This window comes from Pistacia vera, unplaced genomic scaffold (assembly GCF_008641045.1).
Source record: "Pistacia vera cultivar Batoury unplaced genomic scaffold, PisVer_v2 Contig173, whole genome shotgun sequence".
Lineage (NCBI taxonomy): Eukaryota > Viridiplantae > Streptophyta > Magnoliopsida > Sapindales > Anacardiaceae > Pistacia > Pistacia vera.
The window spans coordinates 1,240,828-1,268,000 of NW_022195823.1; the positions used below are offsets into that span (position 1 = coordinate 1,240,828).

Here is a 27,173-nt window from a genome sequence, read left to right on the forward strand (position 1 = left end):
TTAATTGGGATTAGACAACGGAAGGATTTGATTATACAACGTGTATGATTGTAAAAGGTTCGTTGGAGTATACCTTCATTGTGACTTAGGGGTTATGGAGCATTGCTAGATGCCTACCATAATCAGTGGGAGTTTTGTTCATAAAGAGTTATGACAAAACATATCGAAATAGATTGTGATATTGGGCCCACGGCTAGGCCACAGTGAACCTAAGAGGTCACACATAAAAACTAAGGAGAATGGAGAAATAGCCAAAGAGAGTTGATTATCCAAGGTTGGCTAGCACCTACCAAAGGTAATAAAGTTATTTATATTAATCATTTTCTTTATATTAAATTGGATTTTACAAGGGGTTGTAATTGTAAACAATTTAAGGGTTAAATTGTTATGTAAACAATTTAAGAGTTAAATTGTTAATTGTGATTAAATGTTAATCCAATGTTATCATTTAAAGAAGTTTAACAACTTCATAACAATTATGGAATTGTTTAAGGAAGTCCAAAACAATTATTGAATTGTTTACAAGGATTCCTATATAAAGAAAATGATATATCAATTTTTGTGTAGAGAAAAAAATCTCTAAGAACCCTAAATCTCCCTCTTGGTCAAATCTCTTCTTCCCTTGGTGTAGATACTCTTTTGCTTAATTTCTCTTGAAATTAAGAGTCTCCAAGGTTGCTAAGGGCTTAAGGTAACATGTTCTACCTTACTTATTTCAATTTGATTGAAATTTATTTTTAAACTATGACTATACTTGTTATAGTATGATATGCTTGATTCTCCATGCATCTATCTTTCACTACGTCCACGTTGAGCTCTGGAATCAGAGGAGCTCGCTGCACTAATCAATTACAATCAAGAGTTTACACCACAGATCAAAGATCAATCACTCAAGAATACAACTCAACCTTTCTCGTAATCTTACCTAGAGAACACAATCAAATTCCCTATTAACTTGAGAGTAAAACTCCTCTCACTTGAATGAAAACCAAACACTCACTCACCAAGATTACACAGATTGAATGTAGCAAACCCTTCAGCAATTGCTCTAAAATTCACAAAGAAGAGAACCTGTAGCTATTTCCCAATTGCTGCTTTATATAATGTTGACCATATTGTTGATTTTCAGCCATTGGATCTACAGTTGATCAACAGCCAGGATTCAATTCAGCAGCTCCCAAAATGATGTCACAACACTTATGGCCAAAACAGCACCGTTTCATGTCTTCAACTCAACAATCTCCACCTTGAAGACTTGAAACAGTCATCCTACCAACCATTAATCAGTGCAGCTCACTCAAATCCAAGTCCCTCATCACTCTAATGCTCCAGCCTAATTTACAAACAACAATTCAAGCAATGCTTGAATTTGGCTGCTGTGACTACTTTAGTACCCATATCGGCTGGATTGTTTTCAATAGCAATCTTCTTCAAATCAATCTCACCTGAAGCCACCAAGTCCCTCACAAAGTGATAGCGTACATCCACATGCTTGGTTCTTTCGTGGTAAACCGGATTTTTGCTCAAATGGATCGCACTCTGGCTGTCTGAGTAGATTGTCACCTTTCCATTTGTCAAATTTGGCTCTGATAGGATTCCTTTTAACCATACTGCCTCCTTGAATACATCTGCAATTGCAATGTACTCGGCTTCTGTCGATGAGAAAGCCACAATGGGTTGTAGTTGTGATTTCCAACTTATGCAGTTTCCTCCAAGGGTAAAGTAATAAGAAGTGGTGGATTTCCTTGTGTCTTTATCACCTGCAAAGTCAGAATCTACAAAACCAACCAAATCAAGTGAAGTAACCCTTTTTCCATATTCTAATCCAACCCACAGTGTACTGTTAATGTGTTTAATCACCCATTTTAAAGCAGTCCAATGTTCAGCCCCTGGATTGGACATAAATCTACTTAACATGGATATGGCAAATGACAAATCAGGCCTAGTACTAATCATTGCATACATAACAGATCCTACATCATTAGCATATGGTATACACTCCATTTTAATCAATTCAACATCAATTTTTGGACATTAGTCATTACTCAACATGAAGTGGCTGGCTAAAGGCATAGAGACCAGCTTTGACCTAGCAATCCCAAATTTATCAACCAATTTCTGCAAATATGAATGTTGATGTATTTTTAATACAAAGTTCCTTTTATTTCTATTTATAACCATACCCAAAATTTAGCAGCCCCTAAGTCTTTCATGCTAAATTCAAAGCTAAGTTTACCCTTTAGTTCAAGTATTTTTTCCTTAGACTTACTTATTAATAACATATCATCCACATAGAGCAGCAAATAAATGGGCATGTTATCACTCAAAGAGGAATAAAAGCAGCTATCATAATTGCTTCTAGTAAACCCTATGCTTACAACAAATGAGTCAAATCTCTTGTACCATTGCCTAGGGGATTGTTTTAGGCCATACAAGGACTTGTGTAGGTGGCATACATGGTTAGACATTCTAGGATTCACAAAACCAAGGGGTTGACTCGTGAATATCTCTTCCTCTAGATTTCCATGTAAGAAGGCTGTGGTTACATCTAGTTGCTCCAGTTCTAAGTTGTGGTGAGCAACTATAGAAAGCATCATCCTAATGGCCTTATACTTTACTACCGGGGAAAAGACTTCATTGAAGTCTATACCCTCCTTTTGGGTGTAACCTTTGGCTACTAACCTAGCTTTATACCTATGGGGGTCTTTGTAAGAGATGCCATCCTTTATTTTAAACAACCACTTGCATTGAATTATCCTTTTATTTTCAGGTTTAGGAACAAGGGACCAAGTCCCATTTACCTCCAATGAATGCATTTCCTCCTTCATTACTGCCCACCATTTGCCTTTGTCCTTTGGATTTGCAGCTTCTTCAAAGGATTCAGGTTATGTCCTTTGCACCTCAGTACCTGCAAGTAAGGCAGTGTAAATTAAATCAGCATAAGAATACCTTGATGGGGGCCTTACCTCTCTCCTAACTCTGTCCCTTGCAAGTTGATATTGTTGCAAGTCTTGCTGTGCCTCTGAGGGCTCTTCTGGTTCAGCAACTTCTTATTGGGCAAGATCATTTGGCCCTGTTTCAGCTTCAGTTACAGCTTCAGTTTCTAGTTGGGGTGATTCAGGAGGTTGGACAGTAGGCTCCACCTCAATTTAGGTAATTTCAGCTGAGGTTATGGGAGTATCAGAGGTGTTTGGGACTGCTCCACCATGATTGGTGTTGTTACATGGGAATACCCCTTCATTGAACACTACATCCCTACTGACTATGATTTTGATCCATGGAGATCCTTTTATCCCACAATCTATAGCCCTTGGTTCCCTCTTGGTACCCTAAGAAGACACACTTAGTAGATCTAAGTTCTAATTTTCCTCCTACAGTGTGTGCATAGGCTGCACACCCAAAAATCCTCAAATGACTCAGATCAGGCCTTCTGCCCGACCATTTTTCTTCTGGACAGTATAGATCTATAGCTGTGGAAGGGCTCCTATTCACTAAATAGGCTGCTGTGGTTAGTGCTTCCCCCTAAAAAGTATTAGGCAGACCAGAGGTAAAGAGGAGACACCTAACCTTCTCCAATAAAGTCCTGTTCATCCTCTTAGCAACCCCATTTTACTAAGGGGTTTTTCTAACAATCCTATGCCTTAGGATACCATTCTCTCTACAAAAATTATCAAATTTAGTATTGCAGAATTCTAGACCATTGTCTGTCCTTAATGCTTTGACTCTATGATCCATCTGATTTTCTACTAGAAGTTTCCACTCTTTGAACTTAACTAGGGCCTGGTCTTTAGACTTAAGAAGAAAAACTCAGACTTTTCTACTATAATCATCAACAATAGAGAGGAAATAACTATTTCCTCCATGGGAGCTAACTTTTTCAGGTCCCCACAAGTCTGAATGAAGGTACTCTAAGCACTTAATAGCAAGGTGAGTTCCCTTTTGAAACTCAACCTGTGTTGTTTTCCTAACACACAATTTTCACAAAAATCTAAAGTAGAAATTGTATCCTTACCAAACATCCCTTGGCTATTGAGGATGTTCATCCCCCTTTGGCTCATGTGGCCCAATCTTAGGTGCCATTTTTCTGTTATAGAAACATTAGTAGAGACAAGAGCAGAATTGTGCAGTTCAGAATTATAACTACCACAGAAAATGTACAAGCCATTTTTCTTTTCTCCTTTAAGGACAAGGTTCTCATTTTTGTACACAAACAAACATCCATTTTCAGCTCTATAACTACAACCAGATTCATCTAGAGTCCCTAAAGATATTAAGTTTCTTTTTATTTCAGGGATAAATCTGACTTTAGTCAATTTAACCAATTTCCCACCAGTTAGCCTTAGTGTAATACTCCCTATTCCCTTAACCCCACATGCATTATTATTACCCATAAAAACAGTTTCATGCTCATACGTTCAAAATCTTGGAACCAATTTTTATTAGGGCTCATGTGAAAGGAACAACTAGAGTCTAACACCCATTCATGTACACAATCTAATTTTGACACAGTAAGTACTTCAGGCTCTTCTATGTGGGTTTTAGTTGAAGCTATATTACTCTCAGTATTTCCCTGTTTTTGCTTTTTAATCCATTCAAAGCAATTCTTCTTTAAGTGACCTGTTTTATTGCAATAAAAGCATTTTCTGTTTTCTCCTTTAGGCCTATTGTTTCCTTTACCCTTTTTCTTGTTCTTAAGACCATTATTATACTGGTTTCCTTTACTAGATTGACTAGTTTCACCTTTACTCTTTACAAACAAATTGCTTCCATTCTTTCTTTGGGTTTTTAGTTCAAGTTCCCTAGCTTTTAAGCCTGCTACTATTAAATCTAGACTCGGTACAGTCCCTGAGTATTACAGTGCATTCTTTACAACCAAATAATCATCAGTTAAAGAATTCAGTGAAATCATAGCAAGACTGGCATCTCCTAGTTCCTTATCAGTCCCTTTAAGAATTAAGGTCAACTTTAGAAACTCATCTAGGTTGTCTTCTATAGACTTAGAACTATCCATCTTATAAGAAAACAATACACCCTTTAAAAATGCAAGATTAGGTGCAGATTGTAAAGCGCAAAGTGTTTCGAGTTTACCCCACAAGGCTAGAGGAGTCTCTAGGCCATCTACCTTCCGTAGGACATTGTCCGCCAAGTTCATGATGATTAGGTTGTACGCCTCTTCAGTTTCTTCAGCTTATCCTCAGGCCACTTCTCAGCATTCTTCTCCAGAGCCAAAGCCACCTTGTTAAGGGAGAGCAGTGCCTTCATCTTTTTCTTCCAACTACTGAAGTCGATTTTTCCATCCTATTGGGTAATCTCCATTCTAGTAGTTGTAGACATTGTGTGTGTATTAAAGAAACTTCAAGATTCACTCTGATTTTAATCCTAAAGGTTCTATTCTGATTTCTGACTTAATAACCCCAACAAAACCCTAGACTTCCAAGAACATATCAAATCAACGAATTTCACCTTCGATTTTACGATTTGGGAACCCTTGAGTGCTAAAGAGATGCCTAGACACAACAGCCCCAAATTGTTCACAAACCCTAGGTTTCCCTAAACTTTCAGTTGAACAAATTTGTCACTCAGAAATCAAACAAGATCTTATCTCCAAGGCTCTGATACCACTGTTATGAAAATCTTCCTAATCTTTAACACACAATCAAGACAAAACAATAACAACAATACACACAAATTTACCATGGTTCACCTATCCAAGATTGGGTAGGCTACGTCCACGTTGAGCTCCGGAATCAGAGGAGCTCGCTGCACTAATCAATTACAATCAAGAGTTTACACCACAGATCAAAGATCATTTACTCAAGAATACAACTCAACCTTTCCCGTAATCCTACCTAGAGAACACAATCAGATTCCCTATTAACTTGAGAGTAAAACCCCTCTCACTTGAATGAAAACCAAACACTCACTCACCAAGATTACACAGATTGAATGTAACAAGAGTAAAACCCTTCAACAATTGCTCTAAAATTAACGAAGAAGAGAACCTGTAGCTATTTCCCAATTTGCTCCTTTATATAGTGTTGAACATATTGTTGATTTTCAGCCATTGGATCTGCAGTTGATCAACAGGCAGGATTCAATTCAGTAGCTCCCAAAACGACGTTACACCACTTATGGCCAAAACAGCACCGTTTCATGTCTTCAACTCAACACAAGCAACAATCAATAACGTTATGTGTATAAGGTTATGTAAATGTAAATGACAATATTTATTGTCAATGTGAAACAAACAACAATCAATAAGGTTATTAATACTTGTCGTTAATAACAAACAATATCAAACACCAATTACATGAAGCCAAATTTACCATAAAATACAACTCATCAATCTATTCTACATCATCACTAATAACATCCAGCCAAATGTAAACAATCCACATCATCACCAATCAAATGCAACCATGTGTCGGGCAATCTACAGTCGTGTCAAAATGAAAGAAATCTAACTTCTCAAATTGGCAATCATATAGCCTATATATATATATATATATATATATTGATTATCCTATCCTATTCAGATAGTTTTTTAGGATAACATTTTTTCAAATAACCTACCAAATAAGCCCTTAGACTTTTAAGATAACTTTGCATATTTCCAACACTACATGGATACATGTACTAGTTTTTTGAAACTATATCTATCTCTTTTGTCAATGTCTATACCTTAGATTTGATATACTTTATTAATTAACTATCAATGTAGTGCATATTTTACTGATATATCACTTGTACAAAGGATAACTAAGTCAGCCCAATAATTTTTGTAACTACATCTCTATTAAGTTATGACCTCATAGTTAGGATTGTTCAAAAAAATGTGAAATCAAATCAGACCAAAAAACCGGTATTCTGCTGAAACCGGTTTAGTTTCGGTTCAAGAAAATGTAAAAACCAAATTTCAATTCGGTTACCAATTTAGGGTTACTTTATAACCGATTAACCGAAACCGATTTTTTAAACTGGTTTTAAATTAAAATTTTTTAAAAAAGTAAAAACCTAAATCCCCAAATCCAATTCTATTTCTCTTTTTCTTTTCTTCACTCTTCATCTTCAGTACGTCGCACACATTTCTCCTCTCATTTCTCTTTTCTCACTTTCACTTTCACTTTCTCCTCTCATTTCATCGTCAGTCTTTAGCTTATCCATCATTCGTCACATTTCTCCTCTCATTTCTCTTTGGTGTGTGAGTCATTCTTTCGAGTTCTTATAACTATTTTTGTGCAAATTTTTCTATTTTTTTTCATTCTCTTGTAAATTTGGGAAATTTGCTTAACATTGTGTGAAGTTTTACTTTTTCATGTTTAAAGTTTTGGATTGGGTAATAAAAATTTAGATGTTTAAACTTTCATGTTTAAAGTTTTACTTTTTCATCTTCGGTCTTTTGTTGATGAATTTTTGGATGGTTGTCTGACAAATTATTGTCATGACAATAATATTTGATATTTTGAGCTTGATATCTTCTTTTTATACTTCACTTTTGTACTATTTACTTCTAATTATATTTCTATATACTAGTTGAGACTAGCCTGGGAAACTTGAAGAAAACTGATACTTGATTTTTCTTTTTGTGTTTATATTTTTATCAGTGTTATTTTACTGGGCCTGTTGCAAGAAAATTGATTGTTGCTTTTGAGATTGATATCGTTATTTTCTTAGAGTTGTGGCAAGGAAAAGAAACTTTAGAAACAAAGTAAGAATTACATATTTTCTCCTCTAGTTTCTTTTACGTAAAGAAGGAATTAATTTTGGGAAAACCGGTTCAAAACTAGTTAACTGCAAAACCAGTTTTCCCCCATAACTGGTTCGGTTCAGTTCGGTTCAAGGATTTCCCTGAACTGAAAAACTGGTTTGGTTTAGAAAAAGGGGTATTCTGACCAGTTAATCAGTTTTGAACACCCCTACTCATAGTAATAAACTTAGTTTGGTCTCATCATTATGACTATAAAGAGGTTTTATTATATATATAATTCTAAAATTTATCCTTGGGCCTATATTGAGTTAAGAACATAGATTTTATTATAGTAATATATGTGTTATGGTATTTATAATGATAAAATTTTATCAAAATTAAATGAGATATTTAAAACAAATTGCACATGATTTTGAGTTTTACACAAAAGTATACAGGTATAAATTGGACACACTACTTAAGGTAATCACTAGAGATGGGCATGAGGTGGGGCAAGGTCAAGAGTCCAATTCCCTATCCTTGCCCTCTAAGGGGACAGGGAATCCTCATCCCCACCCTTTCCCACCCCGGACAACGGGGAAAAATCCTCATAGTGTGAGGAAAAATCCTCATAGGGATTTTTCCTGCACTACAGGGAGAAATTTTTCAAAAACCCTAAATCTAACTCTGTCAAAGCCATCCCCATCGCACCCACTCTTTACCACCACTCTTCACCACCACACCCAGTTTCATTTTAACACTGCATCCACTCTTCACCACCGCACCCAATCTTTTTCAAACTCATAACAAATCAGTTTTTATTCATAAAACCCAAACTTATAACAAATCAAATTTTATGGAATTCAACACTAAAAAAAAAAAAATGGTTGTTCTGTTGATATTTTGCCAGAATCCGGCCAAGTGGTGGTCAAATCGTGGCCACCTTATCTGGCTCTGTAGTCAACTAGATCGAGCAACCATGAACTAGCCACCGCTTGGCTAGATTTGAGTGCCAAACGGCGGCACCTAGAGGGTATGAATAGGGAGGAGGAAAGAAAAGAAAGGAAGATAAAGAGAAGAAAAGAGGAGAAGAAAGGGAGGGACAAGAGAAAGGTGGAGAAAAGAGAGAAGAAAAAAATAAAAGGAGGATAATTAGCATGGTGGGGTAGGTAGATCTCTATCCCCGTCCTTGCCTCATCCTTGGGGATAAGGAATTTTCTGGTCCTTGTCCCCCATTTTTTCGAGGAATCTCCATCCCGTTTGGGGAGGAGTGAGGCGGGTCCCCAACAAGACGAGGAAAAGGCCCATTCTATTCACAACTAGAGGTGGAACAAATGAGTCGGGTTAGACGGGTCAACCCTTACCCGGCCCCCATCAAGCCAGGTTCAACTCGGACCTCCTAAGAGAACCCGACCCACATATACCCCATCGGGTGGGCTGGGTCTTCATAGACATCCCGACTGGTGGCTCGGCGAGTTGTATATTTTTTTTTTTTTTTAAAAAAAAACCCATCCAACCCGCCGAGTTGGACCTAAAAAATTAATATTTTTTTTTGCAAATATCCCTTTTACCCTTGAAATACAGTCGTTTTATAGCAGTTGGAGGTGTCTTTTTGGTCATTTTCTTTTCCCTTTTTTCTATAAAGAGGGCCTAAACTCTCATATTTTCTCACATCCCAAATTCTCTCATTTTCTCTATTGAAATCTCTCAATTATTCTCTTTGTTGTCGATTTGCTCTCATTTTAATTTTTATTAGTTTTTGCAATTTTCAATTCATATTTCCAAATTCCAATTCTCCTTTAATTTTTTATTTCTTCTATATCCATTTTGTTTTTTAACTACAATGGATAGATATTTCCATCCTATCAATTTTGATGATGAAGGAAATTATCCTAGTCCCCCTGAATTTACTAATGTAAATGCAGTAGATTCAAATTGTCCCGCTTTTCCATTCTTAGAATCCGATACACCTCATAATATTCCCTCCCTTCCTCCCCATGCTGCTACAGCTCCCGGTGGTTCTAGAAGTCGTCCTCGTAATCGCCGTCCTCGTCCAACTCCATCTCAAGCAGAAGCGGGTTCATCAACTACAGTCGAAACCGACGATAAGCGCACATCAGACGTTTGGGTGCATATCGATAAGTTTTACGAGACAAAAAATGGAGTTCACATGAAGAAAGCAAGATGCAAGTATTTTGGAAATATATATAACGCTGATGCAGGTAATGGTACTAGTACTTTAAAAAGACATGCTAATAAATATATTACTCAACATAAGAATATAGAAACTAATCAAACTCAAATAACTAATATGAGTACTACTTGGCATTATAATTCTGATGTATATAGGGAACAATTAGCTTTATATATTGCTGCAACTGATCAACCTATTAATATGGTTGAAGATAAATATTTTGAAAGATTTATTAAAAATTCATTTTTCCAGGATTTAAAAGTTATTCTAAAACTGCAACTATAAATGATTTAATAAAATTGTTTGGGAAAATGAAATTAGAATTAAAAAATAAAATACATAGTTATCATGTTAGTGTGGCATTAACCGCCGATATTTGGAGTGGTAGCGCTAAACAAGATTATATTTGTGTGACTAATCATTATTTTGATAACGAATGTAAATTAAATAAATCTTTATTGGGATTTAGATTAATGGATGTGGATCATAGTGGTCAACAAATTTATAATAAAATTGTTGAAGTTTTAGAAGATTATGATGTTGTTCATAAAGTGATAAGTTTCACTTTAGATAATACAAGTGCTAATAGTAGAGCTATTGCTAATAGTGAAGCTATAGATTTTTTAAAAAATAAAATTTCCTTTTTATGACAATTTGAAATTTTTTCACCAACGCTGTGTATGTCACATTATTAATTTAATTGTGAAAAGTGGTATGAAAAAAATTAGAAATAATATTAATAGAATTAGAGATTCTTTAGCTTGGATTACTAGTAGTAATAGAAGAAATGTTGAATTTCAAGATGCTTATATAAAATCAAGTATGTCTCCTATAACTTTTGCATTAGACATGCCTGTTAGATGGAATATTACTTATTTAATGCTTGATTTATGTTTACCTTATGCAAATTTAATTAGTTATTTTGTAGCAAATAATATAGGTCTTTATTATTTGGTAGACAGTGATTGGCGTATAGCTCAAAAATTCCATTATGTTCTTAAAATTTTTTATCAATCCACTTTACAACTTTTTGGTGTGTATTATCCTACTAGTCCATTGATAATACATACAATTATAAAAATTTCAGATTTATTTAAAAAAAAAAACAGAAACAATGAAATTTTAGCGGGCCAATAGAAGCAATGGAATTAAAATTTAAAAAATATTGGAAACTCATTCCTTTTATTTATTGTTTAGCTACCATATTTGATCCTAGAATTAAATTAGCGCGTTTAGAAAATAGTTTAGACACGTTAAGTGAAAATTTACAAGACGAAGCATATGTCAATCAACTAGGAGAGATAGGAAAGTGTCTTGCAGAGGTATATTTGCAATATAAAAACAGGTAGAGGAACCAACGAAGAAGCGAAATACCCGAGGAAGTAGCATCAGAAGAAACAAATGAAGACTTCGACTGTTGGAGTGCACTTAATAGGCCGAAGAGGACCTGAACCCGAAGCACAGCCTCCTCTTCAAAAGCATCAACAACGAATGTACTGTCCTCCATGCAGCTACAGAGTAATGAGCTTCACCAATATTTGGGAATCCCCGACGTGCTACCAGCAGATCCACAACAAAGAGCCAACTTTGATGTCTTAGAATATTGGAAAACCAGAAAATGTATTTTTCTGGTATTATCAAGACTTGCCCTGGATGTTTCTTTGTTCCTGTCTCAACCGTCTCATCCGAACAAACATTTAGTGCGAGTGGAAGAATTTTAAATGAAAGGAAGACTAAACTTTCACAAAAAATGATTGAAGTCCTCACATGTCTTCGAGATCAGAATGGTCGCACCATCAGGATCAATACGAGATTGTCGATGATACTTTAATAGAATTATTTTAATTTTATAATATAGATGATACGGATGAGGGAGGTCCTAGTCAACCCCCAAATTAGTTGTTTTGTAAATTATAACTTTGTAACTTGTAAATTAATTGTCAATTATTGCACTCTTTTTTCCTTACCAAGTTTTTGTCCCAATTGGGTTTTTCTTGGTAAGATTTTTAATGAGGCAATAATTGTTGTATTTTCTTATTTCTTATTTTATTTTTTGATAAATGAATAAATCTAATTTTTCTTATATTACAATTTAATTGAATTAATATTTAAAATGTTAACAAAAAAAATTAATTTAATTGAATTATTGATATTTGAAAAATTAGCTAAAAACAATTACATAAAAGAGAAAAAAAATTAAAAATTAAAAAAAATTCGGGCTAGCCCGACCTGCACCAAAACCCGCTAGGTTAGGGTTGACGGGCCAGGCTGGGCCAGCCCTTCTAGCCAAGAGACGGGCCTAACCCAGCCCGGCCTAACCCAGCCCACCCTAACCCGACCCACCTTTTTGTATAACCCGCCATGGGCCGGACAGGTTATTTTTCCACCACTATTCCTAACTCGACCCACCTTTTTGCATAACCCGCCATGGGCCGGGCAGGTTATTTTTCCACCACTATTCACAACCTAGTATCCTCAACCCTGGAGTCTTCTAAAAATGGAGGCATTCATTTCTGCCGTCATATAGTGAATAGATTATTTACGCGAGTTGACATTGGTTTAATAAATGAACTTATTTAATCACGTAATATTTTTTATTCCTCTGTGGTTCCAATACTATGCAATATAACCCTGTAAAATATTTTTCAATCCCTCTATATTTGCAGTTCTGGTACTGACACCAGAATTGTTTTTTTTTTTTTAATTACAAATATACCCTTATACTCAATACAACCATTGGATCTTATAATACTTAAATTTTTATTCTCTGGAAATATGATCTTATAAATATATAAAATTTCATAATGTCTTGACATATATAAAAACTGTAAGAAGAAAATGTTTAGAAACATGAAAATATTGTACAAAACTCTTGACAGTTTTTAAGAACTTCCTTCCTGCTCATCCTGCGCAGCCTTCATGTTGGCCTCCTTGCGAGGGGTCGTCAACTCAATTCTTAAGAAGAAATTTCATAAAATCATTCTTCTGTACATTAAAAAGATATTAAGATAGTTTGAATGGAGAAAGATACCCTTCCTTAAAAAAGAAAATAATAAAAAATAAAATAAATAGTCATCATTATTTATTATTTACTGTTTGGATGTTTAAACTTACAATGACATTTATCAGAGAGCAATTAGTGTCATTAAAGAGATATAGATATTCAAAGCTAATAGAAAAACCAGCAGCACTTGCTGTGGAAGGCTGTGTCCTGTTTCAACTAATGAAATGTTCATCTTCTTTTAGCCAAACTCATACTGGTTTATTTTATAAAGCACTGCCCAATTTGTATTATACCTTTCTCCTCTTCATTTTCATTGCGCACATATCTAATATTGCTTTGCTTCCTCCTGCTCAACCCAATACGCAATGCCCAATGCCCAATTTGTATCACATCTTTCCTTCGTTTTCATGGCAAGCATTGCAGCCATAAACAAGATTCATCAAGCCTTTTAGTGTGATACTGTTAGGATTCCACGTTAGAAGGAAAAAAGGTAGACATGTGAGTTCTAAAGGGCTTAGGCACCCTTCCCTAGCAAACCAGTTTTCCAATGAGAGTTCTACCCAAGCCCACAAAAGGACCACTGTCCAACCCAATTCCTATCAAAGGCCCATTGCTCAACCTAATTCTTATCGATTTGGGAGTATGTTCCTATCAATTGGTATCAGAGCATAATCTTACGTCTACATAACAAGGCCTGAGCTGCTATCCCGAGAAAGGGCATGGAGGCCTAAAAGAAAGGGGATTTGCGTGGTCACCCAAAAGGTAAAGAGGCCCGAAGAAAAGGGGATCCGCATAGTCACCTAAAGGGTAAAGAGGCCCAAGGAAAAGGAGATCCGCGTAGTCACCCAAGGGGTAAAGAAACTGACGTAGATGTTGGTTGCGGAAGCGTGGTGGTATGTTAGGATCTCACATTTGAAGGGAAAATGGTGGGCATGTGGGTTATAAAGGGCTTGGGCACCCTCCCTTGGCAAGTCGGTTTCCAATGAGAGTTCTACCCAAACCCACAAAATGACCACTACCCAACTCAATTCCTATTAAAGGACCACAGCCCAATTCTTATCAAAGGCCCATTGCCTAGCCCAATTCTTATTAATTTGGAAGTGGGTTCCCATCAGGTACTAATTTTTGTAATCCTTGGGAGGGGCTTGAGATCTTTTGTCTAGGCCTTTGTATGATTATTTCTTTTATACGCAAAAAAAGAATATATGTATTCTCCTAATCTAAGGTAACAAAAAAGATGAAGAAATAAAACTCCTCGGCCATCTTAACAAAGATATTTCTTTATCACAAAATTTTAAGAAATCTAGATTGATTTCTCAACATCATCTTTCATAAATTTTAGTACTATGCACAAGATTACTTAAATAAGCACCATTATGCAATCCTATCCCAACAAAGTAGAGGATTAACGCTTACACTTAGGACAAATATGACCATTAGAAGTGAGAGTATAAGGTTCTCCGCAGTTGTAACAGAATGCATGTCCACACCTGCATTCATTTATCCAAGAGACAACAACCATATTTAATTAATAACAATATATGTTTAGACCTGTTAAAAGCAAAGCTGATTCCCATTAACAATCCATAAACACAATAGCATCAATCAATAATTACCAAAGAGGTAACTGAATACATTCAGCTGAGTCACATTGAAATAACACAATACACATGCTAGATTGATTATGAGCAGAATTTAAAAATAAAAAAATAAAAATAAAAAATTGCAACTCAATCATACCAAAGTTTTTGGACCTAAAATCGGATCTGTTCAATCCATTCGCCCAGCAAAAAATTCTGAAAGTTAGATCAGATTTAATTATAGTATAGTCTTTGCCAAAATTATATGTGGCCAGTGTAAAAACATCATGTAAAACTTCACCAGAAGTTCATTCACACAAGTTTATCTACAAATGATCAAGACAAAGTCTGTAGTTAGCCTGAAGTAACAAGCTCCATGGATGAGGATAAGCAAGCCTTAAAAACATTTTAATCCCATGATAACACCACTGGAAAGAAGAGAAAACAGAAAACAGAAAAAATGTCACATGCTCACTGTCAGTTCAAGTAAATTAATAATACCATTTGGCAATAGCAATAAGAAAGAGGGGAAACATGGTAATTATCCTGCATCACATAACTCACTCACTAAGCAAATGGGAAAAGGATATAATCCCTTACTACATAAATTAATGTATAAAGATAGTGATAATAACCACCTGGTCCCATAAATCATGGTTCAAGAATAGACATAGCCGTAATGTGGTGAAAAAGTGGACTGGAATTGGGTATTGTCTATTGATTCCCCCGGGATAAACCTAAATTTCTATCTCAGCAATGCATTATTCTTAATTATGAGATGAAAAGCGCCATAGGACGGGGAGGCAGAGGAGGCAAACCAAAATCAATTTGCATAAAATTATACAATAATTTAACACAATGAAATTGACAACAATTCAAATCAAGTAGAGGCAATGGAAAGTTTATGGAAAATGAAACTGACCTGCACTTCATATGCATGCAACCTGATTTCTTCTCAACGAAGTACTTACAATAAGGACACCTCTTCCACTTCTTTTTCAGTGCCAGCTTCATCAACTTAATGTCTTCACCGCTTCTCTCATCCTTATTCAATTCTTGAAACTCCCTGCACTCAATCCCCGCATGCCAAGGAACTTTACATTGCGCACAAAATTTTCTCCTACAATTCGGACACTTTGTTTCACTTATAACCTCTCCTCCATCGTCAATCAAAAGCGCTGAACAATCTTTGTACGGACAATAAAACTTTTGTGCCTCGAGAATCACAGCCTCACACAAGGCACTTCCCCACCGATCAAAAACATCTTGAGGAAGAATATTTCTACAGTACTCGGGCTCTAACGATCCTCCACAGTCCGGTACTGGACAGGGGATAGAAGTAATGTTTTCTTGCAACTTTGAGGCCACGTATTTGGCCGTGCAGTCCTTACAGTACGCATGAGAGCAACCCTTTATGTTAAATGAGTCATTTGCAGTCCTGGGTTCGACGCAGATCTCACAAATAAACTCCGGGCCATCATCGTTTTGAGAATTTGAAGACTGCCCAGTTTCGGTTACGGAAGGATTTGAAAAGGGTTTTCTTCTTTTAGAAAAACGAGTGTTTAGGGGCTTAAAATTAAGTACATGTAAATCGTCGAAGTCATCGTTGTAGTTGTCGAGATGAATTAAGTTTTGTAGAGTGGTGGTGGTGTCGGTGGTGGGTTTAAAAAGAGAAGCCATGAGAGCATGCTGGAGTTCTTTATCTTCAGTGTAGTGATCAACTGCGATGGCAGTGTCCTTAGTGGTGCCGCCCTTTTGTAGAATGGGCGTTAAAAAGAATTCATCATCTTCAAGATCCACAATCTCAATCGGAAAATTCATCAGCTTCTGTGTCTGCGTCTCAAATTTGAGCCTCTTGAATGATCTTTCTTCGGGCTTCATCATGGACATATAATAAATGTTGGGGCTGCGTCTGATGCTAATGAATTGCGAGTCTGTATAGGTTTAAAGACAGTTGGCGTTCTCTCTGCTCCGAAAAACTACAAAGGGCGATTGAATTGAAATGGAAATTTGGGAGACAATTATTGACATTGACTCCTGCTTTTTATTCGAAAATGCGTTTCTATTACGCTTTACACACTGCGACTAAACTTTCTTGTTACTTTCCATCTTTAATATTATTTTACCATTAAAAATTACATTGGATGATTAAACCAAAATCATTTTTATGTATATTATTTAATTAAAATAAGAATTTCCTACCAAAATACGTTGAGAAATTATAGGGAAAGTATAATAGTGAATTTGTTTAACTAAAGATAGAGATAGAGATAGAGATAGAGATAGGGTGCAGCTTTTCATTGGGTAGTTGTAATGTACATTGTACATGCACTAAACTCTTTCCCAGTTTTTAAGTGATTTCAATTTCTTGTTGCATTACACATCTCGAAAGACTTTCATTTCATCATAGAGTGAAAGAATCGATGATCATTTTATAGTTGAAATCCTTTAAAGAAAGGAGCATATCACAGTTCCCTCTTTCAAAGTAGAATGCCATCAGGTAGATTAATATTCGACCAATTGATTATAAAAAGAGGGTAGCAAGTGTAAATTTTGTTTAAGAAAGAGTAAATATAAAACAAATGAGAAATACCAAGGTTCCATCCAAACAATGGACTGCTGTTTCATCGGCAATCTGTAGTTCAAGAGTTGAATCATGAGTGTCAAAAAGCTCTGTTGGCTAAAACTGCAGGCAAANTTTCTTGTTACTTTCCATCTTTAATATTATTTTGCCATTAAAAATTACATTGGATGATTAAACCAAAATCATTTTTATGTATATTATTTAATTAAAATAAGAATTTCCTACCAAAATACGTTGAGAAATTATAGGGAAAGTATAATAGTGAATTTGTTTAACTAAAGATAGAGATAGAGATAGAGATAGAGATAGGGTGCAGCTTTTCATTGGGTAGTTGTAATGTACATTGTACATGCACTAAACTCTTTCCCAGTTTTTAAGTGATTTCAATTTCTTGTTGCATTACACATCTCGAAAGACTTTCATTTCATCATAGAGTGAAAGAATCGATGATCATTTTATAGTTGAAATCCTTTAAAGAAAGGAGCATATCACAGTTCCCTCTTTCAAGGTAGAATGCCATCAGGTAGATTAATATTCGACCAATTGATTATAAAAAGAGGGTAGCAAGCGTAAATTTTGTTTAAGAAAGAGTAAATATAACACAAATGAGAAATACCAAGGTTCCATCCAAACAATGGACTGCTGTTTCATCGGCAATCTGTAGTTCAAGAGTTGAATCATGAGTGTCAAAAAGCTCTGTTGGCTAAAACTGCAGGCAAAAAGGAGACTATTGCTTATGGGAAGCTTTCACATTTCACCAATTCTTATAGCAAACTTGAGAGTGCAGCAGTTTCAAACATTGGTTAAATACCTTGTTTTGTTTTCGATGAAATACTAATCGTATTTGGGGGATATTGATACTTTGCTTGATGACAGAAGTGTGTTTTGTATTTATGCAAAGGGCTGATTTGTATCACATTTTTATGGTCTTCATTTTCATCTATACTTGTTACACACAACATCTCTAATGTTTCCTCCTCATCGCCCCAATATGGTAAATTTTCTTGTCAAAAAAGAATGTGCCAATTCTGTTTCTTCCTTCTCAACTGCTTGCCAATTGTTTCAACTATCGCCCATAATTCATAAATCATGCATAATATGAATATAGCCAATATAAAAGCTAATTCAAGGTAACAAAGGTGAAGAGAAGAATCTACAAAGGCCACGATGAAAAGAAATTTATACTCCTTTTTTAAGCTATATCTTAATGCTATTTTAATTTGTCTATATCAACTGAGGTAATTACTCTTTCTGTTCACATTAGTTGAAATCTGCCATGTATTTCTCAACAACTAGGAGGGAATCTCTGTATCTTTTTGAAGTAGTCTTAATGCTTACATTTAGAGCACTGATGGGAAGTAGAACTTGACTGAGCTCCACAGTTGTAACAGAATGCATATCCACACCTGTGATTTATCAAAATATAATAAATTAGACTATATGGTTTGTTGTGGTAAAAGTACTGCCAATTTTTCCAGGTTACCCTACTAATAATGCATAAATCTATCAACATTTACCAAATAATTTCATAAATGCCTCCTCGGCATTTTGATGATTCTGTAAAGAAATTCCCTAACTAAAATCAGACAATTTTACCAATGCCGCTTTCATATGCCCCGAAATAACTGGTTTCTCAGAAGAGAGTGAGGACGACATCAAAACCTGTAATGCCAACGTATAACATGTGGAAAGGAGTGAAAAGAAAAAGGGAAGATGATCCTGCATCGCTTGACTAACTAAATGTCTCTGATAAAGACCATTAAAATGCTGATGCCTGCCATGAAACGTGTTGTTTGGATGTGATTTTACAATCCCAAAATAACAATGACGACCCTGACATTGGTTAAAAACATTAATGTAATGGAGATAATGCTGGAATAAAAATACCCAAATGATGAACTTCTTCTTTTCAACAAAACTTATGATTACAACCACACTTCCTAGAAGATTCAGCTGACAGGACTTTTGCATTAACTCACAATTAATAAAGGTTAATATTTATTGGGGATTTTTCTTCCCATTTTAGGAATCTTACTTCTGCATCAAGTCATTAACCCAATAAACAGCCAGCTTCCAAGAATGCAAATTTATGTTGTAAAAACTACGAGCAACTCTTAAAGAATTTAATTGTTCAGAGGAAGGCTTAGAATGTGGAATATATTAACAGTAATATGACAAACAAAGTCTTCCCATTTGTGGCAGAAAAATTGAGCTTTATATGAAAATTTAACACAGAAGAAATATGCAACTAATATATTAATCAAGGATAATAAGCAAACAGATACAACAAAACCCATATGAAGCAACAGAAAATAAACAGACCTGCACTTGATATAATAGCAGCCAGATGATTTTTCCACAAAGAATTTGCAATTAGGGCACCTTCTCCACTTCTTCTTCTTGGCTAGATCAGTGAGCACAGCTTTCTCCCCACGCTTCTGCAATTTCTGAAACTCAGAACAACCAAACTCTGTATGCCAAGGAACCTTGCACTTGACACAAAACAATCTCTGACAAAAAGGACACTGTGATTGCTTAATCCTCTCTCCTTCTTCATTAATCAACATTGCCGAGCAATCTCTATAAGGACAGTAGAATTTCTTGCGATCAACAATCGCAGACTCACAAAGGGCATCACCCCATCTCACAAAAACATTATACGGGAGGATCAAACGGCAGTACTCAAACTCAAGCAGGCCTTCACAGTTTGAAACTGGACAAGTAATATATGTAACGTTGTCGTCAAGCTTAGAAGCTATGTATTTGATCGTGCATAGAGTACAGTAAAAATGAGAACAACCCTTAACGTTGAAGGAATCATGCAGAGGTTTTGAGTCAACACAGATTTCGCAAACAAAAGATGGAGTCTGAGTGTCATCGGTTTCAGAATTTGAAGACTGCCCAGTTTCAAGAACTGTTACATCATCATAATCATCGTATTCATCCGCGAGCTGAGTGTGGTGTGATTTAGGAGTCAAGTAAATTTCTTCATCATCCTGATCGTCTTCTTCCTGTTGTTGCTTGATCTGAAAGGAAGTGAGGTTTGAAGTCTTAGGCTTTTTGTTTAGATTGGTTAAGGAAGTTGCTAGTTTGTTGCCCATACCAACTCTTGAAATTAAAGTTGTGTTTGTTGATATCAATTATTTGTGTTTTGTTTGGAATTGGATGAATGAAAATATTTTATTTTTAAATTACTGCCCTCGTAGAAGTTAATTACTTACTGCTGAAGGTTTTTAAGGCGTTGACGTTTTATTCATAAAGTCTGTGATGCTTCTTTTTATTCTCATTGGAGTATCATCTCGTCCCAAAAATAACAATCCCATCTGGCATTCATGATGTTATTTTTATATTTATAAGCTATATTATATTCACTTTGAAATGAGTAGTACTACACTATTCATTTCAAAATAAATGAATTTCACTTGGGAAATACAGATAAAAGGTCTTGCTCTCTACTCCTATATATAAACCAATAAGGAATGAGAATCATCTCTTAAACAAAGGGATTATATAAAAGATTATGTATTTATCCCATCTAAATTCAACTGGTTACAGTCCTACTGCGATTTTTCAAACGCTACATTTGCAAGCAATCCTCCATAAATTGTTTTGATGTGGACTGTTTGCCAAGACTTCATCAATTTCTTTACACAGTATATGACAATTTAGTCTATTCACTGTATATCTATAAATTGATATAATCAAAAACGTAAAACTTCAAAATTATTGAAACAAATTCAATTAAACAATGAGAATAATGATATCATTATCATATCCCGTTTGTAACTTGTAAGCAATATCATGTCAATATGAAAATTGACTTTATGTGATAATAGATACTGACTGATAACAACTTCTCTTTTCAATTTCAGGAACAAGTGTCCAGCAACTCCAAGCCCAACAGCTTCGTGGAAAATACATGTCAAACTCATTTCAAGCTACATGTGATTCCATGATGGACCACCGAATCCATATATATCATAAATTTGTTCAAATAAAATGCAATTACAAATACCAATTTAATTATGTACATTTAAATAAACTTTTCAACTTCAGACACCCTGTACATTGATCAAATGAAAACTAAAAACATATATGTACCATCATTTGTCTCTCTTTAAACTGTATCTTCCCATCAATTTTCAATCCATAATTTTACTGATTTGATCACATATTGAGTAATTAATTAATTTTCAGGATTCAGCAANCCGAATCCATATATATCATAAATTTGTTCAAATAAAATGCAATTACAAATACCAATTTAATTATGTACATTTAAATAAACTTTTCAACTTCAGACACCCTGTACATTGATCAAATGAAAACTAAAAACATATATGTACCATCATTTGTCTCTCTTTAAACTGTATCTTCCCATCAATTTTCAATCCATAATTTTACTGATTTCATCACATATTGAGTAATTAATTAATTTTCAGGATTCAGCAAGTCTTTTCAGCAGAGAGCCACACCAAGTAGTCATAGGCTTCGCAAGCAGCCGAAACCTAGAACTAACTGCCTAAAATGGAATAAAGATCTTCAAGGGCTCCATACAAAGGCTCAGCAGCTTTGGGCCTGGCCACCATCCCAAGTAGGATGTCGGCAGTAGTAAGATAAGGATCACCATAGAACCGTAGATTTGTATCCATCCTTGTCGCAACAATGTTCCCTTCCAGTGAAACTCCCACAAATGCTCCTATTAGTTTTGCAAACAACATAAGATGTCCGTTAGTCTCAAGATTTTTGACTGCTATAAATAACAATGAGATCAAACTCTACACAGACTACTTATTCTACCTCCTTACCTACTATGACTTTAGTATTCTGAACCATACACCTTGCTTAACCTTCACATTTAACTTCAAGTAAAACAAGCCTATTTTGTTTTACTGTTCTGTTTCCTAATGTGCATTATAATCTAAACAAGACTTTAAACCATCCTGACAATTAGTTATTCTTTCAAAATTACTTTCACCCTTTAGACAAATATTTAAAGAGAAAAAACAATTGTTCTGTCTTTTGTCTTCAAACGATAAAGCAAACAACCGAAAGGAAGCATCATGTGGGCCAGTGATGAGGCAGTGATCACATAAGAGAGAGGAGAAGAAATTTCGTTATGATCAAGCTCATAAATCACAAAATGAATTTTAGAAGATGTTCAGCAAAAATTAGCCCCAATTTGACACATGCTCCTACCAGCAATTACCACAAAAAATGTCTGTGTGGACATTACAATGGCATGACATGCATCCAGCAAAATTGTTGTTGTAACAACTAACAACAAAAACACAACTTCATTTTTGCTTTTCCCTCCATGAGATGAGCCCAGTGCATTGCACCGACACCAAGCATCCCTCATAAAATGTGATACCGTAAATACAAGTATCAACCAAAACTAATTTTTATAAAAGTAACCCAAATTGAATGCACTCTTCCACCAACCATTAATACAAAAATGGCTTTGTGGATGTATGCAGACAGGAAAACAATGCCATGAAATAAATCCAGCAGAATTGTCAAATCAACCAAGAATCCCTCATAAATTATGATTTTGTAAATACAAGTTATCTACCAAAAGCAATTTTATAATCTGCTTACCTAATTGTGGAAAATAATTTCATTATCAAGCCATACAGGAATAGCCCCAATTAAGTTCATTTGACCACTATACACAAAGTTGGAAGGTTTAAAACCAAAGTCTATGCATGACCGTCTTATCAAAAAAGAGATATGAGCAAAAGAATCCCTAATCTCTCATCAAATAATCCCCAAAACACAGCTCTTCAACTTGTGCATGCCAAGTGTCAAGAAACTTGAAACAAATTTACAAAGAACTTTCCAAAAATGCTGTACATTGTGATTGATATCAGAAATTAACAACACCAGAACAAGTTTTATGGCACACTCTCTAAAGAATGCCTGTCTTCAAGTTTTACTAATACCAATCATCATCAAATTTTTATATCGCAAAAGTAAAAGCCAGTAATTCTACATATTAATAAACTTGCCATTAGCAATAAAAATTACCTTTGCTACAACTGTAAGTATAGCACATGCCAGAACCTCTGTCTCCGGCCCGAACATCTGCTTCCAGCACTCTCCCAAACGGCCCTGCCGCAGCACTGCAACCAGCACCAAGAGAAAAATGCATGCGACTACAAAATGTCTTCACAGCTTTTGAATCATGGAGTACAATTATGAAGTCCATGAGTTCACCCCCAATCTGACCAACAGAGAAGGAAAACAATTTAAAACAGAATATATTAATCTCAGTAACATGTAAGAATGCCAAATTTAGTTATAAGGGATAGACAGAATAAATTGACACTGACACAAAAAAAATAACTGACATTTATATTTAAAAAAAATCTGAAAGTGGGTCCTCTTTCTGTTAACAGGAAACATTCAAATACGATGGAATTTTTCCACATTTATTTTTTCAATTTCTTTGGATGTATAAACACTGATCTTAATAATTAAAACAGAAGAACATACTCAAGGAATTTCAACCCACTAGAATATTTACCTGAGCACCCCACCCTAAACCAGCTGAGAATATGGCTGATGGAGCAGACCAGGAGCCATCTGACCTTCTAGCAACAACCAAACCAGTGCCAAGTTTGTAAGAAACTAGCACACCGGCTTTAGCAACCGTTAAGATTGCAAGGCCTTTGGCTCCTTTCAGAACAGCTAAGGGTATTGACCTCTCAGAATTCAATGCAGCAACCTGTCATATCAACAAATATAGGAAAATCTTTAGCAAAAAGATACAAGCGTAAATAGTATTTGTATGCTGAAGCACCAAATCCTGTAACAAGAAAAAAAATGCCACAAAACACAGAACTCTAATGTGGAATTAAGACCCAGAACAAATAATCAATTAGAAGCTACAAAATGAAACCATGATATCTGAGCCCAGTAACAAAACAAGACAATAGTACTATTAAACTTCAATGAAAATCAGAAACTTAACCTGTCGGTAGTTTCTTAATGTATTAGAAGCTTTGTATATCTCATATTCCATTGACAAACCAACTGGAAGGTTAAGCCATCCCCTTGCACATGTCCAATCCACAACATCATGTTTTGCCACTTGCACAGCATTGCTAATAGAGTTAATAAGAATTCCTTGTAAAGGATCAAGTCTATCATAGCAGGCATCACACACCCTCTGAGGATTCCGCTCCCTAAACTTCACAGGTAACAAACACCTCCCCTTAGTGCATGTTCTACAGAAAATCCCTCCACAAAACCGACAATGATGTCTACCAAGCGTGAGCGCTGTAAAAGGAGCAGTGCACTGCATGCACACGGTAGTAGAACTATCAGGAAGCCACTCTGGTGGATCAGCTTCCAAAACCTCTTTGTAAGCACTGTATCTAATCCCATCGGACCCAAGAAGGGGTGGCGCACTCGGTGTGTACACCGAGGAGTGCAAGTATGTATCCCCATTCTTCCCAGATCCAAGAAATGAAACATTTGAACTGGACTCTTGCTGAGTCGTGGAAACACTTGGAGCTTTGTTCCGCCCAGTTATGATTGCAAATATCCCATTCATCACATTTTTCAAGTTCACCTCAGGAGGCATATTATTACTTTGCATAGAGTAACATTGATCCTCACCTGAATCATATCCTTCATGAATAAAGTCTTCAGATTGAAGTGGAAACTGGTATGTATAATCTTTTTTGGAGGATTTTATGCCTGTTGGGTAGGTTTTCTTGTCTTCCAACACATCCCATACAGGTTCTCTATAGTCATCATCCTCATAATGAAATTGACCATTCTCCCTTTTTTCTATCTTAGAAAGCGAAGAATATACAACTCTACCATCATTGGTCTCCATACAGTACACCACATGCAATCAAATGATTAATGGTCAAAACAAAAGCCACACAAGTTTCACTGCAAATTGAAACGGATACCATATCAGTGCTTAAAAAAATTCGAGCAACAAAAATAAAATCATTTACAATTTAAGGAAAACACAATAAAACGAATCAAAAACAACACAGCATGAAACCTAAACCTCCATAAAAAATAATAATAAATAAATAAAAGCATGCCAAAATATGCAATTTCAGTGTAAAAGAAAAAAAATTTGAAGTCAGCCACATTAAGCATCTACAAGGATTACAATTTTCATTTAATTCATTCACGAAGCTGTAACAATATTAATTACATAAGAAAAGGAATGAAAGAGCCAAAATTGGCAAAAAATTAAATTAGGAATAGAACTCACGGTTTAAATTCGCATAGCATGCAATTCTCATAAACGTGTAAACAATTTTCTTCAATAAAACGAAAAGGATAAATATATGATAATTATGATAAGCTGAAGTAAAAATTGTTTCCAATAGGGCATCTAGATTTTACCCTCGTCTAGGATTCTCAACCATATTTTGAGATTTAAATAAATTAAAAAAACAATCACAAGTAATAATTGGACATATAAGGATGATTTTGTATAACCTTTTCGCTGTATATTATGGCGACGGAATTCGAGCTTCGATTTTCAGTCTTGAATTATAAGCCAAAAAAAGACGACAAAGAAGAAGAAGAAGGAAAATTTAATCATCTGGCACACGGAACTCTTTCAATTTTAAAAGACAATAGAAATACAACATCTTGGGCTACCTATCCCAAAATAAAATAAATATTTGGGCTCCCTTGGCCCAGAGTGACTTCTTGGGATTAAACCGGGCCTGGCCCATGGGCTTACAAGGCAATTTTACAAAACGGGATATTATCACAAGAGTTTACTATATTATCAACCGGATGACGGTTAAAGATGTTTAAGAGTTATATTTAGCTATAAAATCACAAAATGAAATGAATAATAAATGTAGTTTTCTATGTACAGTATACTTCTTGTTGAAAAAGTATTTAGCACTACTGTAACTGTTTTATAAAACAAAAAACTTTGTTATACCCGAGAAATAAAGGGTTGACGTGGAGCCACGTGACGAAACGTGGCCTGCTCCCGTCAGAATGGTAAGCGCACGTCAGGCCTGCCAAGCACCCTGGAGCTTCCACGTGTCCGCTTACCTGCTCCAAATCGCATAAAATCAGCTTGGGAAATGGGTAATGGGACGTAAAGCCTGATTATGTTCTGACATTCACACCAACCCAAGGATTTAATGATGATTACACGCATTCAGCTTGGTATAAGAAGAGGAAGACCCCTTCATTAAGGGGATTCGATCATTTGACATTAGAACTCTCTCTCTCTCCAAAAAAGGCTTTGTATTTGCTTTTCAATCATCTGTAAGTCAGTCCGCTTTAGCGACCTGACCCACCATATTAATACAAATCAGTGGATGTAGGATTTGCTACCTTAGCATCCGAACCACTTTAAAAACTCTCATTGCATTCATTCCATATTGATAATTCATATTCACGTGTGTTCCTTGTCCAATCAACGCTACACACGTGTCAATTAGTTAGTGCCCAAAATCACGCATCAACAGTTTGGCGCTAGAAGGAGGGCTGATTTAGCGTTTACCCTTCATCAGGAGAATCTTCGACCTACTGGTCCTACAGCAACAAATGGCCCGCCAATCAGATCCTGAGCAAGCTAATCAGCGTGCTGAAGGAGTCCCCTTGACCCAAGGGGATACCCTCTCCAGGGTACTTCCAGTTCCTCAAAATGTCGCGGGGGATATCCCGGTAGCTTCGCAACTCGACCCCGCCATTAGAAGCTACTTGGAGAGGTTCGATAATACTCTCCAAACGGTCAACCAGAGATTAGATCGTTTGGACCAAGGCATGTCATCTACAACAACTGGGGCGGTGCAACCGCCAAAGACGCCTGCAGGTCGCGCGAAAGCGCAGCAAAGGGCAGTAGCCCGTGCCGCGAGCACTGCAGCGCGTAGACGTAAGGGAAAGCAGGTGGCAAAAGGTAAGCCTACGGGCTCCCAAGGACCAGCGAGCGCAAATCGCGCCCCGAGCAGGGTGCCGGCGAAGCTGAGACTCGCGAAAAAGTAAATCCCGAGCTGTCCCATGCCACGTCGCAAGCGAACCCAAGCAAAAATGCCAGGCGCGATGATTCATATCACCACCAACAGAATGATCCCGATCGTTATGCGGGTGGCCCCCACACCTCGCGGGGCGGTTCGTAC

At 36.0% G+C, this 27,173-nt stretch overlaps 4 protein-coding genes across 7 annotated transcripts; all 4 read right to left on the minus strand.

Moving 5' to 3' along the window:
- Positions 1-1,338: 1,338 nt before the first annotated feature.
- Positions 1,339-2,004, minus strand: LOC116125897 (secreted RxLR effector protein 161-like). Its single transcript, XM_031411607.1, has one exon. The coding sequence runs from the start codon at positions 2,002-2,004 to the stop codon at positions 1,339-1,341; it is 666 nt and encodes a 221-aa protein (XP_031267467.1).
- A 10,647-nt stretch (positions 2,005-12,651) lies between these two features.
- On the minus strand, positions 12,652-16,517 carry LOC116125934 (probable E3 ubiquitin-protein ligase RNF217). Of its 4 annotated transcripts, none has more exons than XM_031411652.1 (3): positions 15,388-16,517; positions 14,302-14,375; positions 12,652-12,836 (listed from the first exon to the last, which is right to left on the minus strand). In XM_031411652.1, coding segments are annotated over exons 1-3 (1,044 nt in total). In that variant the 5' UTR covers positions 16,356-16,517; the 3' UTR covers positions 12,652-12,834. The 4 variants fall into 4 exon arrangements, with proteins under 4 accessions (XP_031267512.1, XP_031267511.1, XP_031267510.1 ...); XM_031411651.1 differs by having other exon boundaries at positions 12,652-12,866; XM_031411650.1 differs by lacking the exon at positions 12,652-12,836 and having other exon boundaries at positions 12,887-14,375.
- A 1,438-nt stretch (positions 16,518-17,955) lies between these two features.
- Positions 17,956-20,187, minus strand: LOC116125926 (E3 ubiquitin-protein ligase RNF144A-like). Its single transcript, XM_031411639.1, has 2 exons — positions 19,372-20,187; positions 17,956-18,455 (listed from the first exon to the last, which is right to left on the minus strand). The coding sequence occupies exons 1-2, from the start codon at positions 20,148-20,150 to the stop codon at positions 18,377-18,379; spliced, it is 858 nt and encodes a 285-aa protein (XP_031267499.1). The 5' UTR covers positions 20,151-20,187; the 3' UTR covers positions 17,956-18,376.
- Positions 20,188-21,299: 1,112 nt separating this feature from the next.
- Positions 21,300-25,658, minus strand: LOC116125904. The gene is made up of 5 exons (XM_031411615.1): positions 25,525-25,658; positions 24,026-24,957; positions 23,579-23,779; positions 23,080-23,275; positions 21,300-21,748 (listed from the first exon to the last, which is right to left on the minus strand). Exons 2-5 carry the CDS (start codon positions 24,896-24,898, stop codon positions 21,564-21,566), a joined length of 1,455 nt encoding a protein of 484 aa, XP_031267475.1. The 5' UTR covers positions 24,899-24,957; positions 25,525-25,658; the 3' UTR covers positions 21,300-21,563.
- Between the last annotated feature and the right edge of the window lie 1,515 nt (positions 25,659-27,173).

Bases quoted from the DNA above. Each gene is read 5' to 3' on its own strand.
- LOC116125926 (XM_031411639.1), bottom strand. From the start codon at position 20,150: ATGGGCAACAAACTAGCAACTTCCTTAACCAATCTAAACAAAAAGCCT. The intron at 18,456-19,371 runs GTCTGTTTATTT...GATAAATCACAG, and splicing joins TGCTATTATATCAAGTGCAG to GTGTGGATATGCATTCTGTT.
- LOC116125904 (XM_031411615.1), bottom strand. From the start codon at position 24,898: ATGGAGACCAATGATGGTAGAGTTGTATATTCTTCGCTTTCTAAGATA. The intron at 23,780-24,025 runs GTTAAGTTTCTG...TTGATATGACAG, and splicing joins CATTAAGAAACTACCGACAG to GTTGCTGCATTGAATTCTGA. The intron at 21,749-23,079 runs GTAATTTTTATT...CAAAACTAATAG, and splicing joins TACTTACAGTTGTAGCAAAG to GAGCATTTGTGGGAGTTTCA.
- LOC116125897 (XM_031411607.1), bottom strand. From the start codon at position 2,004: ATGGAGTGTATACCATATGCTAATGATGTAGGATCTGTTATGTATGCA.
- LOC116125934 (XM_031411650.1), bottom strand. From the start codon at position 16,355: ATGTCCATGATGAAGCCCGAAGAAAGATCATTCAAGAGGCTCAAATTT. The intron at 14,376-15,387 runs GTCAGTTTCATT...AAATGAATGCAG, and splicing joins TGCATGCATATGAAGTGCAG to GTGTGGACATGCATTCTGTT.